At 52.5% G+C, this 18,887-nt stretch overlaps 1 protein-coding gene across 1 annotated transcript in view; it reads right to left on the bottom strand.

Moving 5' to 3' along the window:
• Positions 1-438: 438 nt before the first annotated feature.
• Positions 439-18,887, bottom strand: part of IGF2R (insulin like growth factor 2 receptor) — an 85,776-nt gene continuing 67,327 nt past the window's right edge. Inside the window, exons 36-47 of the mRNA XM_019663767.1 lie at positions 16,954-17,115; positions 15,490-15,697; positions 14,989-15,135; positions 13,781-14,015; positions 12,841-12,977; positions 10,486-10,600; positions 9,445-9,591; positions 8,596-8,783; positions 7,347-7,533; positions 3,764-3,916; positions 3,006-3,075; positions 439-2,285 (exon numbers count right to left, since the gene is read on the bottom strand). Of these exons, the coding sequence (XP_019519312.1) occupies positions 1,869-2,285; positions 3,006-3,075; positions 3,764-3,916; positions 7,347-7,533; positions 8,596-8,783; positions 9,445-9,591; positions 10,486-10,600; positions 12,841-12,977; positions 13,781-14,015; positions 14,989-15,135; positions 15,490-15,697; positions 16,954-17,115 (2,166 nt within the window). The 3' untranslated portion in view covers positions 439-1,868. The remainder of the gene's footprint in view (positions 2,286-3,005; positions 3,076-3,763; positions 3,917-7,346; positions 7,534-8,595; positions 8,784-9,444; positions 9,592-10,485; positions 10,601-12,840; positions 12,978-13,780; positions 14,016-14,988; positions 15,136-15,489; positions 15,698-16,953; positions 17,116-18,887) is intronic.

Raw genomic sequence — 18,887 nt, 5'->3', positions numbered from 1 at the left:
CCTTCTGTCTGCTTTTGTGTGAACACCTAGGAAGCTCTCATGACTCGTCAGTCATTTCAGATGGAAAACTCGGACTCTGTACAAGAGACAACGCCCCACATGACACTAGGCTGCACAGCACGGGCTTCACGGTGTCGTCGGAATCTGCACTCACAGTGGTCGCTTTGGTAAACAGGGAACTTTGAGTCTGCTTTCTTGGAAAAAGGGAAAAAAGCAGATGTAGGTGACGCTGAGACGAGGCGAGGTGGGGCTCGAGCACGCAGCTACACAGGGGAAAGCTTCCAGCGAGAAGACAGAGTGATGCTGGGGAGGATGGGCTGGGACGCTCGCAGGGAAAACGCAAACGTCTGCAACTTCACAGGAGAACAGATGGGCGGCCGGACTGGCAAGGAGCTCGGGCACATTTCACTCTCCAGGGGGAAAAGCAGTAACACCCAGTTAATAATTTATCTTTTATTGAAATTGTTGAATACTTTATATTACAGTAAATTTGATTGGAAAAAAAATGAGGAAAGAAATCAATTTTTAAAAATACACTCATGTTGAAATCAAATGAGCCAGCCACACTGAGTACAAACCAAGGAATTCTGTAGAGCGGTTTGCTTTTCAGTATACGATGACCGCTGAGTCTATGTACAATTCTAGAATAAGAGAAAAGTCATTCATTAAACACTTCAAGAAAGGAGCCCGCAGTGGGGAGAGACAGCCGAGCTGCCCCGTCTGCAGCCCTGAGGCCCGACCTCGGCCGCCCTGCAGCTAGAGTCCAAGTGCAACACTAGGGCGAGATTCCAGCCCATCGGCTTTCATGCAATTTCCATTAAGTCACGCACTGTGCAAATTAAGGCTTCTTATAGGTCAAATGGTTGATCAAGACTTTTTTTTTTTTTCTTAAAAAAATAAGCACAGTAAAGGTGGTATCATGAGAACCTGAAGAGGTGAGACCTATACCCCAAATCTGGAAAAAAGGTTATATTCTCTGACATCTCAACTCCATTCTCACACACACACACAAAATCAATCTTTGGGTGGGTTGTTGGAATTCACCAGCCGGTGAAAGAAATACTGGATAATGTTCTCTGTGCACCTAGGATTAAGGATGTCATGCAAAAAGCCGCAGCCGTCCCTGACTGGAGGCGTAGAACAGGCAGACCCTCGGAAGCCTAGGCACTCAGGGACCCCGTGCGTGCATGTGCGTGCACGTGTGCGTGCCCTTCAGAAACAGAAAGCCAAGAGGAAAGGAGACAGAATGGATTATTCTAACTTAGAGGATACATGATTGACTAGTTCAAAATCTCGTATGAAACCAACCCAGTACACCGACAGCTTCCCTCTGACAACAGATGAGCTAGTACATTATCCTCTGCCTACAGGAAGAAGCTGTTGGGTGGTTTGTTTGTTTTTTTTTTCTGTTTTTTTTTTCTTTTTTTGCAAACCTGAGTAATTGTCAAAGTCAATAAATAGGAGGAGAGAATTAAATGCTAAAATATAATGGTCAAATACCCTATAGGGCCTAAAGCAGCAAGGGTTTTTCTCAAATACAGCCCTCGGTTCCCAGATGCAGCTGGCCCTGGCGCGTATTATGAAGCGCACAGCAGCCATGCTTTTAAATGAGGACTTGGGACAAAACCCGGGGCCCCTGACACCGCCCTTTGGCAACTGGAGTGATGCCCCATTCCAATGACTGTGATCAATCACGGATGAGCGGTGCCTGACCTCCTCACCCTCTCCCCCATCACAAAAACTTTTCCCTTTTGAAACAGTTTTTGTTAAAGGCAAAAATGATAGAAGCATCATCGAGTTGAAGTCTTATTTGGTTGGAGGTGCCTGGCTATACCACCGACCCACGTCCCCTTGTAGGCACCGGGAGTTCAGATGTGCAAGAGGTCCTCGTCGCTGTCGTCGTGGAAGGACGCCAGGCTGCCCGAGTCCACGGGCTTCGGCGCTGCAGGCCTGGGCGCGCCCCGGCTCGCCTTCCCGCCTCTCACCAGCCCTGCCCTGTCGTCCGCCCGTTCCCGGGGCATCTTCCTCGGTGGGTGTCTCACTTGGCCCGCGCCTTCGGCCCCAGTCCCTCTGCCCGAGTGCACGCGCACCTCCGGGATGGTCAGGACCTCGTCCTCACTGTCCTGGTCATCCCCGTGCAGGGAGGTGAGGGCTTCGGCCTTCACGGACTTGGTGGTGATGTGGCCGTTTTCCTGCCCTTCCTTCCGGGGCCTCGGGGCCGGCGCCTGGACCTCTTCCATCAGCCACTCGGTCTCGTTCTCATCCGCCTCTTCCTCCTTGTTGACCTGCCGGGGGCGAAGCACAGCCCATGGGGCCCATCCAAGACCCAGTGCTGCTCCTCCGTCACCACCCTCCTCCCATGACCCACCTGAGTCGGGGGCCCTCTTGCCCTGCCCACCACAGCCGCCACGGCCCCGGGTCCCCCTGGGAGAGGAAGGCAAGGGCTGCACTACCAGCTCCTGCTAAGGCTCAACCAAGGCAGACAGTGTCACGCGGGGCAGGAAAGCGGGCAGCGAGTCTGGGCCCCTCCGGTCACGTACAGGGCCGGGGGCCCTGGCGGGGAGGGGACATGCGTCAGGAAGAGGAGTCCACCTGAGGCCGGCCTTTTAGAAAGCACTTAGGCAGCAAATAGCAATATGCCCTGCGGTCCAAATAATGCCTCTTTTCTGGAAATGTATCTGAAGAAAACCATCCAAATGCCAGATGCACCAAAATTTTCATTAGCACGTTTGTATATTTTTTTTAGAATACATATACATGTGGCCGAAAAAGTAGGAGCCAACCAAATATGAAGTGCTCTAAGGAAATCAGCTGCAAGCACAGTAACAAAAACTTGAGTGAAAAAAAGGCAAAAATGTGTTTGGGTTAAAAGCAATGGGTGATAATGTTTCCCCCCGTCTCTTTCAAAGTGCCTGGGATGACATTTCTCTTCTCGTCACTGACTGCCATTGTGACAATATCCACCGGGCGCTACTGTGGGGGGAGGGGAGGCGGCAGGGAATTACCTTTGAGTATTTGTAGGACACGTTTGCACTTGGTCTGCAGCAGCTGGCTAGCTTACTCATCACCATTTCCCTGTAAGAGACCAACCACGGGCAATCTAGTTGGAACCGGCAGAGCAGGGTCCCGCTGGCCAGCCGCTCCCAGCTGTGGCCCCTCAAGTGCCGGCTAACAGAGACGGCTGTGCCCCCCACCAGCAACCCGCCCACGGTGGCGGGGTTAGGAGCCATTGCAGAGGCGAAGACACTTTAGAATCAGACAGAACGGGACTCAAATCCTGCTCCACCTCTCAGTGGTGTAGCGGCTCTAGTGCCAGATATTGGACACTGGTGCTTCTGCTTTTCCAGGTGTGAATGCCAGGAGACCACACCTTCCTGAACACCAAGGCTGTGCTGAGACTACATGGGAAGCCTGCTCACGACAGGTGGTGTTTACTTTTCTGTCCATCTTTGGATACATCCAGACCAATGTCCTGTAATGGTGAGCCAGGCCAAGAGCCCGCAAAGCGTCCGCCATGTGACATGAGCGGCAAAACCCAACTCGAGCACCTGGGATAGGTTTCAAGGCTCTGGTCAAACGGGACAGCTTGTCATAGAAATGCAGACACATACAATATAAAACACATCTGGGGACCACTGCCGTAGTTTTCATTTGGAACCTCAGGAGTCTGGTGGCTGTTGGGCTCAAAAACAAATGAGTGAACCGAGCCCAGGACGCGCCTTTGCAGCCCTGGCGGGCGGCCCACCCGCTTCCCTGTCCTCACCGTCTTTCCTTTTTGTAGAGCAGCAGTGTCAGCAGACAGCCGGTGAGCGCCACCAGCAGCAGGCTGAGGACCGCCCCCACGGCCTGGGTCCTCTCCGAGAGCCCCTTGTGCTCCGGCGTGTCCTCTCCAGCGCTGTCGTCGTCTAAGCCCATCCTGGAAAGAAGCCACATCACTCGGGGACACTGCCGCCACAGCAAAGACGCCAGCGCTCCCCAACTCAGGGAGGGGCCTGACTGTACAAAGGCCACACCGTAACCCAAGCTGCCCGACAAGGGGACCAGCGTTGGTCAACTCTTCTGATAAGGAGTTTAGGCAGGAGGATCAGAAAACAGGCGGGGAGACACGGCCTCGAGCCACCTGGACCATTATTAAGGGAACAAGAGAAGCCGAGCTTTAAGGAACACACTTCTCTGTCCCTGCTTGTCCCTCTGCAGGGCTCTCAGGACACAGAGGCGCTAATGAAGCAAAGACCTAGTGGGACAAGCTGGCCGCACTCATCTCCCAGGATCACTCACAGCCCTGTTCTCTGGGAAGAAAGTGATGGTAGCCGAGTAACAGCCTCTCCCTCCCAATATCCCATCATGGGACATAGGCTCAGTGCTTCACAGGGGTCAGGGGACTATATAGGCCACTGCCGGGCACAGCACAGACACCTCATCGAGCCATTCTCTATCCAGGCCTGTTAAGACCCAGGAGGCAGGGCTAGTGACAAACACAGTAGCTGTTCAATCAGCTAAGTTTTCACAATTCCCACCCACGTGTGAGGAAAAGCAGTGTATTTCCATATTAAACATTCAAGCACAAGAACTAATAAAACATTAGAAACATCTTCACTGACTTCCCTTCTTGCTCAGAGAACTAGACATCTGAGTAATGACTTGACACTTGTAGTCTTTCTGGCCCTGTCATTCAGGGTCACCAGACCTCCAGTAACAGAACCGCCGGGCAGAAATCCTCCCCCATCCCAAGAAGGCGGACGGCGGCGGGATCCGGACAGTTTGGGATAAGGGAAGCCACACGCACGTACTGAAGCTGGGTGCTGAAGACACTGGCTATTCATTCAGAAAAATATTTAATTCAAATAATTGGGTCAGAGGGCAGCCAATGACTTGACCTCAAGATAACTGCTCTAATCAAAACTCGGCCTGAGGCAAACAGTCTGGGCTCCAAACCCTCAGAGGGCGGAGTTAAGTTCCAGCGTGGATGCGTCTGTTACTGTCTACACAACAGACACATGTGGGCGCTCTGCCCCCAAAGCCAGGAACCAGCTGAGGCAGAACCAGCCAGGACACTCAGGGACACTTCAGACAAGCCAGTGTTTGATGGGACGTGCTCCTTAGCACTCAGTTCTAAGTATGTTTTCATTTCCACCTTTGAATTATTTAAAATTATTTCCACATGAATTATTTAAAAGTGTTTTAGGGTCAGCTGAGTGGCAGGGTGGTTAAGAGCTGGCTTGGGATGCCAGAAAGCCCTGGTTTAGATCCCACATGAGGGCCAGTGACACTGCCCTCCACAGCTAAAATGCTGAACAACAGCTCAACCTGGAGCTGGGCTGCCGTGAGTCGCCACCGGCAGCGGGTAGGCTGCAACCACTGCTGCAGTGGGCTGCCATAAGCTACCGTGTGTAGCCAGCAGCCAGCGTGAGCGGCCAGCAGCCGCAGTGAGCAGCTGTCCAGAAGCCGGCGACCGATCTGCCTCGCCCGGGAAGAGCGCAATGATGGAGCCAACTTGGGCCAGTGAAGCAACGTCCTCCACAACTAGACTGAAGAACAGAACGACAGCAACTTGTCTGTTCCCCTTCCCCCAATTCCCCAACGCTGTTCCCATCCCCTAATTCCCTAATAAAAATTTTTTTTTAAAAAAAAAGGTGTTTTAGTTTCCAAATGTATTTCTCTTTTTCACTTAATTTCTTGTTTGGTTCCTAACTTAATTGCATCATGTATGTTATTTATAAGGCACCAACATTTAGAAGTTTGTCGAGGCTTGCCTTACATCCATGTTCCGAGAAAGTTTAGGACAAAGCTGACTTTTTTTTTTTTTCCCCCCCTGGGCTAGCACCCATAGAAAGTAAAAACCAAACTGATTTAACATCTAGATGGTCTGGAATCTCCCTGCATTGTCCCTACCACCGTTTTCTGCTGACTGTTAAGATCCCTTTTTCAGGAGATTAAGGAACATGGACCTTAAAGTCTCAGGACACAGAATGCAAAGCTTCTGTAAGATGGTGGCCTGGATGAAACAGGAAGAAAACAAATCCAAGAGGAAAGCAATTTATAACATTTTGTTTTGGGTGAGGGGCTCTAAATATGATAGTGTCACTGGGCCAAGGAACAAAAGCTGTGGGACTGAGAAGAGCAGGTCCCCCGAGGCCACATGGAGGCTGTGATCGCCCTTTTCTCACCAGAAAGGCGTCAGAGCAGAAACGTATACATACACCCCATGAAAACCTGGCCTACAGCTGACTCTCAAGATCTGCAGCCCACGTTTCCGTTTATGCAAACGTACAAGTGCTTCACTGAAGTAAAGTGACGTTTACCACATAATTTGTACTAGAACACAAAGAAAAGATGTGCTCGGAAGAAGATGGGGCGTCGCCTCCACCTCCCAGGAGCCACTGAGGGAAACATCAGCTGAGGAAGATGTAAGGAAAGGGAGAGGCACTCGAGGCCCGGGGTGCACAAAGGCAGATGGCCGATGCCCCTGGGAGTGACAGGGTTGTGATGTGGAGTGGACCAAGAGGGCACGACACGGGGAACTGCTGAAGCTGGGTACAGGCTATGTGGGGTTACTTCTATCACTTCCCTGGATTTTGCGTATGTTTGAAAACTTTCCATAAAAAAACACCTTTCCTGGCTACACTTCTATTTCATTCATGGGAAGTCTAAAGCACAAGAGAGATATGGCTGACAGGTCTGAAAAGGTTCTGGTCCTTTGAGGCTTTCTATAATAAACATTTTTCCATAAAAAACTTTCCACAGGGCCGGCCAAGTGGCGCGATGGTTAAGAGCTGGCTTGGGACGCCAGAGGGCCCCAGTTCGGACCCCACATATGAGGGCCAGTGACACTGCCCTCTGCAGCTAAGATGCTGAACAACAGCTCAACCTGGAGCTGGGCTGCCCTGAGTCGCTGGCAACAGCGTAGGCTGCAGCCCCTGTGGCAGTGGCTTGCCATGGGCTACCGTATGTAGCCAGCAGCCAGCGTGAGCAGCCAGCAGCCGCAGTGAGCGGCCGTCCAGAAGCCGGCGACTGATCTGCCTTGCCCGGGAAGAGCGCAATGATGGTGCCAACTTGAGCCAGTGAAGCAACGTCCTCCACAACTAGACTGAAGAACAAAACGACAGCAACTTGTCTGTTCCCCTTCCCCCAATTCCCCAGTGCTGTTGCCATCCCCCCAATTCCCCAATAAAAATCTTTAAAAAAAAAAAACTTTCCATAATAAAACACTGGGAGAAACATATGAACTTATGCTTGAGCTAAGTTGTGAGAGAGGAGGTGAGGGTACAATTGGTTAAGTGTGCATCCATCCAAAGAGGTAAGTGACTGGCAGCCAGCTCCGGCCAACCCCAGGACACTGCACTTACCTCAGGGGACACACGGCAGAGGTGTACCAGGAGAAGAGGTACTGGCAGTCAGCAGTCTCGTGGCTGAACTCAGGGATCCCATCTTTCACCAAAGGGTCGCAGCGGAAGAAGATGGTGGAAGAGACAGATTTTGTCTTATCTTGTCCACATTTAGAGGATGAGGTAAACACCACATCTAAATCACCATCTGTCAGAAAGAAAGGCGCACACACAACCACAGCAACATTATCATCGATGTTTCAAGGACAAGCTGAGTTTATCTTTTCAGAGTCTGTAAAAAGTTCACATAGACTTAAAATCAGGCATAAGGGTCCTTCATTAAATGTCCCGTCTGCTCTTGTTCACAGGCCACTTAACACATATTATGGAGCCCCTGCCTTAAGTCAGCGTGAAGGAAAGACCTTGCCCAGAAAGGTCTGAGAAAGTGATCAACCAATCAACTCGCCAAACAATCAATCAACCAATCAGCCAACCAACCAAGCAACCAAGCAACCAGCCAACCAACCAACCAGCCAAACAATCAACCAACCCATCAACCAGCCAACCAGTCAACCAACCAAACAATCAGCCAACCAGACAAGCAACCAATTCACCAGCAAGCCAGTCAGCCAACCAGCCAACCACCCAAGCCTATGCAATGGAGCCCCAATAAAAGCCCTGGCCACCAAGGGGCACTGAGCTCCCCTGGTTAGCGATATTCCAAGCATGTTGTCACACTGACACTGGGACTGCATCGTACCCCGACTCCACAGGAGAACAGTGGAGCACCTGGTTCCCTCCTGAATCCTGCCCTCCATGCTTCTCCCCTTGGCTGATTTAATCTAGGTCCTTTTGCTGTAATAAACTATCATTGTGACTGTAACAGCTCTCAGTGAGCTCTCGTGAGTCCTTCTAGTGAATTATCGGACCTGAGGGTGGCGATGGAAGCCCCCCAGGCTTGCAGGTGGTGTCAGAAGTGAGGGAGCCTTGTGTGCACTCAGCCTCCTCCAGACTCTGTAGGCAGCTCACACCTGCGCAGCCAGAAGCCCCGGGAGTTTAGTGCAGGAGGCAGACATGCCCACCGAGGGCAGCCCCGAAGCTCAGGCTGCTCAATCCATTTTGACGAATGCATATCAAGACAGAATCAGACCAGGGCTTTTGCTTTAAAATGTGCCTGAGATTTCAACTGAAGAGGGTTGGTTCACCAAAATTTTAAAGCTTTTCCTTCGAGGAAGTTAACTATGGAACAATAATGGGAAAACGAAATTACCTTGGACGTAGTATTTGGTTTTATCAGAAGTTCCGACTTTCCTGCTGAAATGCTGGTCATTTGGTTTAACCTGGCATACGTTGGCCCCAGAGCAAGCCGGATTTTTGGAGTTTGTGATAGAAGAAAGCTGGATTTCATACAGGTACTTGTCCCCATTTGTTCTCATGTCCCCAGAGGCACTAAACAGCCTGAAGAGACAGAAAAGATGGCAGTGACTAGGGCAGCCCTTTAAGAAAACCATTCATTACAGACCCAAAGTCCTAGGGACAACCACAGGGCTGCAGGACGCTGCTGTCCTGTGTTCCCAGCCTGGGTGGCACGTCCACGAGCCCACAAAGACTCTGGCAGGCACCATCCCCGTCATCCTACTGCTCCATGCTCTGCGTTTTGAGCAGCTGCGCCCTCCTCCAACAGCCCACCCTGCCCTGCCCTGCCCCTGCCCCAGGCACAGCCAGCAGACAAGGCCAGTCACCTTGGCCACAGGACCCCAAGAATCGCCCAATGACAACGCCAAGCCACTGACTTTCTTTTCACAAGCTGAAAAGCCCACAGATTCCTGATCAAAAACTGTTTCAGAAGGTTTGGGCTTCGACCCCTTGGCTTATCATAAAGCGAGGGAGAACTGGGCAACTTTATTTTTACACTCGAGAAAATTCACCATTTTTGGTGTTAAAACTCAATAGTTGAGTAATAGTTCTCCCTTGGTTTAAGCAAACTATGATGACTACCTGGAAACAGTAACTAAGACACACAGCCTATTTATTGCAGCATTCCCCACTAGGGCAAGATCTGAATTACTGCTTTATTTTTTAATACATGGCTGTGCTCAAAAGAAAACGTTTCACTTACTTAAAATAAATGTCTCCGAGGCTGACGCTCTTGCCATTGAGAGGGTTGGTGATGGTCCCGTTCACCATCTGTACCTCCTGCGGTTTCACGGCGCAGGCAGCCCGCGAGTCCCAGCCCAAGTAATAAGTGCAGCTGTCAGCGTCAAACCTGGAGGCGGTGGCAGGGGTGCGGTCACACCCAGCAAGACACTGCTGCGTGAGGGCCTGCAGCACACAGCCTTGCGCCCAATTCCTTGTGAAGCCCAGGGCCCCACAGAGCCCCCCAACCGCTGAGCCCTCCCCTGTCCCTCCCGTAACGGGCAGCAGCTCTGGGCCATCATGGCTATTTTATTTACTTCCCTCAAGACCGTCTAGCACATCAGCAATGTGAAAAAGTAGGCAAGGGCTTCATACAGTTTTTCTAAAGTTAGAAACTGCAATGTCTAAAAGCTGAAAAAAATTTGCTCTTAGATTTCTGAATTTTTATTTGACAAGCTTTTTAGGCTCGTGGCTTCATCAAACCCTTGGACAATTCCTGGGTCTCCCCTTGTCCAAGCCCAGCTTCTGGGAGGAATCACGTCATCACCAACAGCAGCTCACATGCTCCCTCTGCTGGCCAAACTCCCCCCAGCAGATGTGGAGCTGCCTGGAGAATTCTAGTATATTCCCAAAGCGTACCAGGTACAGGTCCCACCCGTTGGTGGGGCCCAGACAGGCCACCTGAACACTGGCCTTGACTGGCACCAATTAACGCCCTTTTGGTTCTAGGACATTCAAAGACGAAAGCCAGTTAAATACCGCCTTACTTGGTGGCTTCGGTCTAGTAACCGTGTGTCCGGGCACGTTTTCCTGGGTGGAGCAGCCCTGCACACTACAGGCCGACCAGCAGCCCTGGCGCCCAGCCCAGGCCCTAACGCTCAGCAGCCAGTCCCCTCCCTGCTGTGCCCACCTTCTCCCCGCTCACACCTTCACAGCCCCACAAGTGAAACCCACGTAGAGAAATTCCAAAGAGCTCCCGGTACCCTGTCTCCATGGCCCCCCTGGGAGGTCCCCACACGCTCACCTCTCAAATGAAGGCCTGCCCTCCGTCTTCGCACAGGTCAATTCAATGACGGTGGATATAGTCTTATTTTTACCACACTGATCACCTTTTGAATAAGTTACGATGACTTTGTCATCTGAAATACACAAATGATGGGACGGACTTTATTTCTAGTGCATTATAAACGCCTTCACTGTCAGAAGTGAAAATCTATACTAAGAACCAGGACAGAAGAGATGTCTGGCTTTCTGAAAACTTATCGCCCAGGTTCCCAGCCCCTGGGCAGAGCCCGGTGACGGCCTCCTGGCCGCACCACCACTCACACGGCAGGAGGAGACCCGGGTTCAAACCCCAGCCTCCCGCTCACTAGTTTCACGACTCCGGCTGTGGCCTTCAGAGCCTCAGCCTCCTCGCGTGTGTCACGGGGACACTCCCCGCAGTGTGCCGGTTCCAAGGAGTGTGGGAAGCGCTGCACATGTGTGTACACAGCGCAGGACCTCAACTAACAGCAGCTGTCAGCGCTGCACCAATTCTGTACAATTTCTGTGTCATGTCAGGTGCCTTCCCAACACATCCCTTCATCTGGGCCCCCCGGTAATCGCAGGGCAGGTGCCACACCTGCACCCTACAGAGAGAAAAGCCAGACAGGACAAGTCTGCTGTTCTCACGTCTTCTGGCTTCGCCTTGAGCTTTTTCTGCTTCTGAAAATAACGCAGTGAAAGAAACCGCTTCGACGCCTACCTGCAGGGTCTACAAGAAAGGTGAGAACCAGGTTACCTCTCGCGCAGGTGCTAAGCTAAGCTACTGCGAGTGGCGACCTGGTGCTGTCCTGAGTCCACTGGCTCTCACACAGGCACGCCCGAGGCAGGAGATGCAGAGCCAACAGTAGGGGCTGCGGTGCCAGCTTCCCGGGGGCTCTGCACGGGACAAGGCCCGCGATACCAGGGCTGCTGAGCCCCGACGGGTGCTGGTGAGGCCCAGGCCCTCAGTCCCGCCCAAATTCTAAGCTGAGCCGCGGGTGAATTGTTTTAAATATCGGGCTTCTGTGTAAAATTTTGGAAGAAAGAGTTCCGTTACTTTAAGGAGAAATTCTTAAATGGCTGCAGTATGGAACCAAACAAGCATCAGCCTTAATGCAGACGCCCCACACTTGCTGGGCTATACACTCATGGTTCCACACCTCAGCGGCCCACACCGTGCAGTGGGCTCTGACGCTCACCCCGTGAGGCTGCTGAGAATTACACACACACAAAACACAGAGCACATACACGCTCAATCCTGGGACAGAGTCCAGCTCTCCACCCCCATAGTGGTGCACCCCTAAACAACATGGGGGTCACTGTGATTGTCCTTAGATGGCTGTCCTCTTGGGGCTAAAGAGCAAGATGTCCCCTGGTGTGTTGGGGACCAGGAAGTTACTGCTGGCTAGACTTCCCGTGAAGCCTTATATAGCCCAGTCTTTCTCAGCTGGCTTTGGGAAGCCAAAGACAAGACTGGTCCAACAGCCACACGTGACCACGAGATGGCCGGGGAGGAGCTGTCCTCCAGCCCCAAGCCCTCTGTGAGCGGGTGGACATGGCAGCAACAGCTAAAACCTCCAAAGGAGGGCAAATTGTGGGCCGAGAGCACTAGACACTCCTACCTAGGGGGCGATTCCCCCCTCCCCAACCTGCAGAATCTGGTTTGACTTTCATCAAAGGTGACAGTGGTTCCCTCGGAATCCCCTTTCTCCATGTCAACACCTCAAGTGGACTCATGTCACCTGTGGTTCAATCAGGGCAGTTCGGGGACCCCACTCTCGTCTAACAAGCAAAGGTGAATGTTTCCTCTCTGCTGGTCCCCCCAACACACCCGACTATTCCTAAACTAGGTGAGGCTGACTTTCATCCTTTACACAATGAAAGGTAGGGTCTCCCACTCAACAACTCACTGCAAGGTGGATTTTCTATGAACACTATTAAAAAGAGCTCCGGTATTACCTCCCAAATGGTTAAGGCATTATAAAAAAGTACCCCGGAGTTATCTTTACCAAGTTCCTGTGTGATTGTTCGCTTTTCTCGCACCAACTCATTCAATCCCCCACTGGAGCGAGGATTCAGAGGAACCCTAAACTGTCTGCCTTCCTCCTGGGTCAAAGAATGTTCCATAGAGAGCTGGACTCTCTGAACACACATGCTCAGAGGCTGTCATCAGGGAATGCAAAGTCGCATGTGTCTGACTGTTCCAGGAGCTGCCAGGATGTCTGAGCGCTGGTCATGCGACTGGTGCCCAAAGCTTCGCCCAGAGCCATGCTGGCCCCTCCCGGCCATTCGGGTACACCCCCCTCCCCGCTCAGACGCGGCACCTGGACCCGCGTGACTAGGATCCAGGCCTTACCTATAACGTCCAGCTTCTGCGTGTGTACGAGCCCTAGGACCTGCACGTCCCCAGATGTGCTCTTCTTGCAAATGCTGGCTCTGTCAGAGCAGTCGAGGGGCCCTTTATGGATTTTCTGACACAGGTTTATGTAGTACCTATGAAATGACACAAAGGGATGGGGCCGGGGAAAGGTCAGTGTTGGCCCTGACACACTCGGGCACAGCCCTTTCCATTACTTCCAGAATGATTCCTTTCACCGTTCCGATAACCATGGGTCCCGCGGCGCCTGTGACTACAGCACTGAAACACATTTTCAGCTGCAGAGAGACCAAGGAGTGCTGTCTACTGATAAAGGGGCATGTCGGCCAGGCACCCAGGGGCAAATCCTGAGACGACGTATGGTCCCAAGGGGCTTTCAAGTTGGGACAGGCAGCGGCTCAAATCCTGGTGAGTCGTTCACTTTACTCAAGGTGACATAAGTGCTCCAAGTTGACACCCGCTCTGAGGCGAACACTTAAGGACTAAGGGTGCCTGGCAGAGAGCAGGCACCTCACGCATGGAACTGTGGGCACAATTAATGAACCCCAAGCTGGCAGAGCCTAAGGAGTCTGTGCCCGAGGGCAGAGAAATTAACACGCGGCCCAGAAACCCAGCATCGGACGGCAACCCCTCACAAACATAAATCAAATCGAGATTAATTGGATCAGGCCAACAGCTGACCACCTGCCTCTTCGGGTTCTGAAGGCTCTGTCTGTGCTCACCACTGCCTTCTACACCACACCTGACACCTCTGGGCTGCTCCCCGGAGCCAGAGGCATCCAAGCCTCCCCGCTTCAGACTGACGTGGCAGGCCCACTTTATAATCACAGGTAACCCACCATGACCCACTATCATCAAGAAAGGCAGGCCCCCGCTTCCTGAGGGAATGACATCTCTGGCAAGTGGTGAAGGTACTCACGAGGCTCCTTGATGGACAAAGAACCAGGACCCGGTGAGAGAGGACAGCGGCCGTAAGTCGTAGGTTTTGTGCCTCTGGATGAATTTGCATTCCATCTTTTCTGGAGGGCAGACCACTTTTGTTTTCCACTCAAATGTCACCTCACACCCACGAGTTTCACTGAAGACCTGTGGCCTTCCAATGTCAGCATCTTCGTCACACTTAAAGATGATAGCAGACGTCCGGTGGCTGTTTGCTGGGGAGCAGCACGCGGGAAAAGGGTCAGACCACACAAAGCCTGTCTCTCAACCTCCTCCCGCCCTGCTCTGTTTTAACAGGGACTGCCTGCCCCTCTCTGGGTGCCCCAGCCAGATCTCATTTGTTTCATTCAGGTACATCTTAACCCTAAATAGACCAAGTATCTCTTACTCTACTTCTTAATAACCCCACAGCACTAGTACAATTCCCTGATGGCAGGTATTCAAATTTGATTAACGCACAAATGGTAACAAAAAATAAAGTAACCATAAGAGACCCACAATTATCTAAAAATGTTGGCATGTCATCCAACAGACCGGGAGAAAAGTCCTGTCACAATAAGCCTCAAAACAAAACTACAGTAGTCCCGGGTAAATGTAACATTTAGAATTCCTTAATACATATGATTTTGTTCCCTGATCACGTACAAGAATTAAATAATTTTTTACGCATTTATCTCATCTCGCTTTCCTTGGGAACTCACATCAGTTGGTCCCACACACACTAGTAGGATTCTCTCATGTCACCAGTCTCCAAACATCGCAGGCGTAAGGGTGCTAAGTGTGCCTCGCCACGACACCCCCAGCTCCTGGCCTGGGCCTGCCACACAGCAGCAAGTCGATGCCTGAGCTAATCACGATTACCCTCCTCCACCTGCAGACCCAGCACAAGGAACCATCTCGCTGAGGCATGAACCTGAACCACCAGTGTTGAAAACTGGTGTGTGAACACAAGCCCTCTGAGCGAGTAAGGGGGCCCCCAGCGCGTGGGTGTTGACCTTGCAGTGATCTACCTACACGGTTATGCAGTACATCCCACAGAACGATGACAAATGTCCTTTCTTTACAGAAAATAGCCCTAACCAAAAAAAAAAAACCGATGTGCAACACAATTATTGCCATTACTCGGGGCGCTCATGTGAGCTTCACAGGACTGTTCACCAGCCTGTGCCAGACGCACAGCCTACTCACAGTGTTTGCAGAAGCCCCACTCATGGTCTCGGTCGTAGTTTGCGGTGGTGGCGCACCAAAGCTTCGCCCTGTTCTCCACAACACACTCCTCGTAGCTCTTTCCATTGAATATGAAGGGGAACACACACGGGTCACCGTCCTCGGTTTCTGGGAAGAAGAGCATCTGCATGACCCACATTGCCAACACACGCAGGCTGTGCTTTGCCCAGTGTGACACCCAGAACCGCCCGGCGAGGCTCCCCTACGAGGGCCGCCCTGAACCCCCCTTGGGACCGCCAGGCCTCCCTCCGGTGTGACAGGCGGCTCATAGGCCAGACTGTGTTTCAGGGCCTGAGCACTCCCACCCCAGGCTGTCAGGACGTACTTCCCACAGTCCAATCCGAGGTCGCAGCGCTCGGGATTTGTAATGTCACTCCTCATCTTTCTCCCGCAGCCAGGCCTGATTTCACGTTTACTAAGCATGTAACCCCCCCCCCCCCCCCCCCCGCAGCAAAGACTCACCTGGAGGGCAAGTGTCTCCATTGGCATAACTTAAAATGACGGCTTCGTCCTGGTGCCTGTAGTCCAGTCTCATGGACGCCAGCCGTCCGAAAGACGCCCCCTTGCTCCCTGAGAGCAGACAGACGCCTCCGTCCTTACAGCCGCCTTCGTCCAGGCCCGCCGCCGCCGTGCACACCCCCACACTGTAGGTGCGCGAGTCTTGAGTCACCTGGACAGACGACACCATGCATGGCTGTGGCTGGGTCTCCAGGTGGAGAGAGCCAGCAGCGCAGGGAGGTGGCGCGTGCAGGAAAGCGGGGTTGCACCTGGTGCCATGCACTGGGGCCTCGGAGCGCACTTCCCTTCCCTCCTGTCCTGGCCTTCGTCAGAAGGGTGGTGCCCTGCCCACTCTCTGGGCATCTCCCTCCAGCCACTGGAAGGGCCCACACCCGTTCCATCCCAGGCCTGGCCTGCTTCCTCCCTCCGCCCCCACCGGGTGGCAGCATGCACTGATGGGGGGCCTGTGGCAGGGAGCCAGCTGTGAGAACTCAGGCTGCTCACCCCCTTCCTGAAGCCACGTCTCCCCGCCTGTAACACGGGTAGTGGTGAGGACGGAGTTAATGAGCACCGAGTGACACTCCAGGATGAAACATGTACCTTACCTTCCTCGCCTGCCCTGGCCTCTGCAGGCTCACACCTGCTGTGCACCTGTCGGGAGGGCCTGTGCCCAGGCCAGGTCTCTGTTACAGGACCCAGGGCACATGATTCAAAGCTGACCACTCACCAGCTGCTGTTCCCGGGGAGGCGCCGGGATCTCGTGGGCATGGCCCACAGATGTGTGACTAGATCATAGACCTAGAGTTCTAGGGTCCCCCAACCAGCAGTGACCCGAGATGGCCACAGCCTCATCGACGTAACAAATAGTCCATGACACTCAGACTGTGAGCAAGAAAGACCCCACCCTTGCCCAAATACATCTCAAGTCTGGGGGACCTCCTAGCTCCCTACACCCACCCTCTATGGTCAGTAAAAGAGCAGCCTGTTTCTCTGAGAGCCAGGCTGAATGCGAAGTGGCATTCCTCGTGGCCTCGGCCAGCTACACTAGACCTGGCCCTGCCCCCTATGAGTACGTGGTCACAAGCATGTCCCGAGCCACCTCCTGTTCTTCATCTGCGATAGGAAGGGTCCCCCTGATGACATCACTGGGCCATCTAATCCTCACAAAGCCCTAAGGAACAGAACACTGTGAACCAGGGCATACAACTCAAGCGTCAGCTGTGGCTGGCTAGCCACAGAGCCCAGAACCCCGACAGGCTGACCCACGTCCCCAGGACAGGGCTAAGACCGCCGCCATCCCTCCATGCACTGCCTCGGTGGCAACATGTCCTGCAGTGGTCACAGACGTCGCGTTACCTAGAACACAGTGGGTAGCAGAAGGAATCCAGGCCGCTGCCCGAGATCGCCGGGCCTGGGGAGCGGCGTTACCTTGAAGGTGCTTTTCGAAAGGCTGGACAAGTTGAAGCTGTAATACAGCTGTTCGTCTGTCAGAGAGCAGCCCTCCATCTTCACTTCGTCGGGACAGACAAGCGGGGTCTCCCACTCGAACACAAAGTCACACTCACTGGTCCTCAGCAGCTCAGGGGTTCCCTGTTCAGAAGAAGAACACGGATCTTAAAAACCCACGTGGGTTAAGCACAGCATCCTCACGCTGCTCTCCAGCCCCGGTAAGCACCGAGACACCTGCCAGGGGGGCCGTGGGGGGAGGGGCTGCTGCCACAGCTGCAAACCGCTGGGTGCTCTGGGTGACCCACAGCAGCTTGTCTGCAAAAGAGATGGACAATCATCATCATCGGCTGCAAGGAACCAATACTGTGCTGACAGCACTGGCAGGCGGCCCGCCGGACACCTGGGACCTCTGACTCCCTCCAGAGAGTCCCCTGTACTTAGAGAGAGACAGAGACTCAATGCTCCCTGCTACTGGTTCAGGGGGGCGGGGAAATGCCATGACACAGAGTGTGTGAAGCTGAGACGCCGCCATTGCAAAGGAAGGAACTGCACGAGTTCTTTGATGCGAGCACAAGCGGCATCTCGGCTCCAGCATTTCTAGAAACAGGATATTTATAATAAGGGCGAGATAGTCCATAGCCTGACCGAGGCTTCGCAATCCACATATTTATTCCCTTGGTCAACAACAGCCACAAAAACAGATGAGGCAGCTAACCGGGGAATTACATTTTTCATTACTGCTGAGGATCTTTTTTTCTAGAAACTCAAGTGGAAAAGTATTTCCACTAAAGATAAAAACCACAGGGGAAGAAAATTGCTTTAAAATCTTTCCAAAATTGGAATAAACTTTCAGTGTGGGAGCCCTCATCTCTACACAAGCACTTAAATGCTGATCAGCCTCAAGGGGCAGCTGCTCAGAGAACTGACAAAATGCCCAGTGCACGTCCGACCTGTGGCTCTGCCAGCAGGGTCAGAGCTAAGCAGGCCCACACCGTTTATCTGGCTGTGTGAGATAGCCAAGAGTTCCTCATAAGACACCCACACAAACACGCAGACACACCTACGGAGAGACAAAAGGAGCTGACAGCACACAGCTCAAGATAACCCCCACACCCCACAATGTGCAGGGGGCCTGTCCAACGGCTCTGAGGGGCCTCTGCTGGAGAGGCCCCAGGCGGCAATCACTTATCTTTCCTCCTTCTCTGTTACGGCACTGTCCCTGCTTGGCAGGCTGCTGCCAGGTCACTTCCTGCCACTGTCAACATACTCATCTCTGGCAGCCCTCCCCTTACAAACCTGCTACAGGCCCAGAAAGTCACCTTACTGAAATTATAAGACCCATTAGAGAACCACCGCCCATTACCTGAACTCCTAGCTGAGCCTTAGAATTCATCATTTTCAGGATTTCAAGAGGCAATTTGGAATACATGTTTCTATTTCATCACACACACTCCTATTATCAAGTACATTAATACTTCTACAGCAAGAAATATACAAATATTCACATTACGTGAGATAAATGCAGCCCATTCAGGCCATCAGACTGTAAATTTCAGACTGATGCACAGGTGAGGAGTGTGGAGCCGGGCTGTGTGGACCCGAGCTCTCCCCCTGAGCAGCAGGCACAGGCCTGGCTGCCACTGCAGAGGTGTGTGGCGTCAGGCACATCACACAGCTGCTCTGAGTCACAGAGAAATGCGGACCATACTCTCCTAATTTATCTCTTCTTCACAGAGAAGGTCAAGAGAAAGCATATGCAAAAACGCTACAACAAAATGGTACTAGTTATCATAGAAGCCAGTATTATTTTTTCAAATGCATGTAAACTAAAAATTAATAACCTCCTCAGAAATCAAATGTACAACTCTGTTGGACCTAGTTTGATTCCCAGGGTCTTCTTTTGCTGGCTAACT

Source organism: Hipposideros armiger, unplaced genomic scaffold (genome assembly GCF_001890085.2).
Source record: "Hipposideros armiger isolate ML-2016 unplaced genomic scaffold, ASM189008v1 scaffold_404, whole genome shotgun sequence".
NCBI classification, from domain to species: domain Eukaryota; kingdom Metazoa; phylum Chordata; class Mammalia; order Chiroptera; family Hipposideridae; genus Hipposideros; species Hipposideros armiger.
The sequence above is the reverse complement of the archived record's forward strand: the minus strand, read 5'-3'. Positions and strand labels throughout refer to the sequence as shown.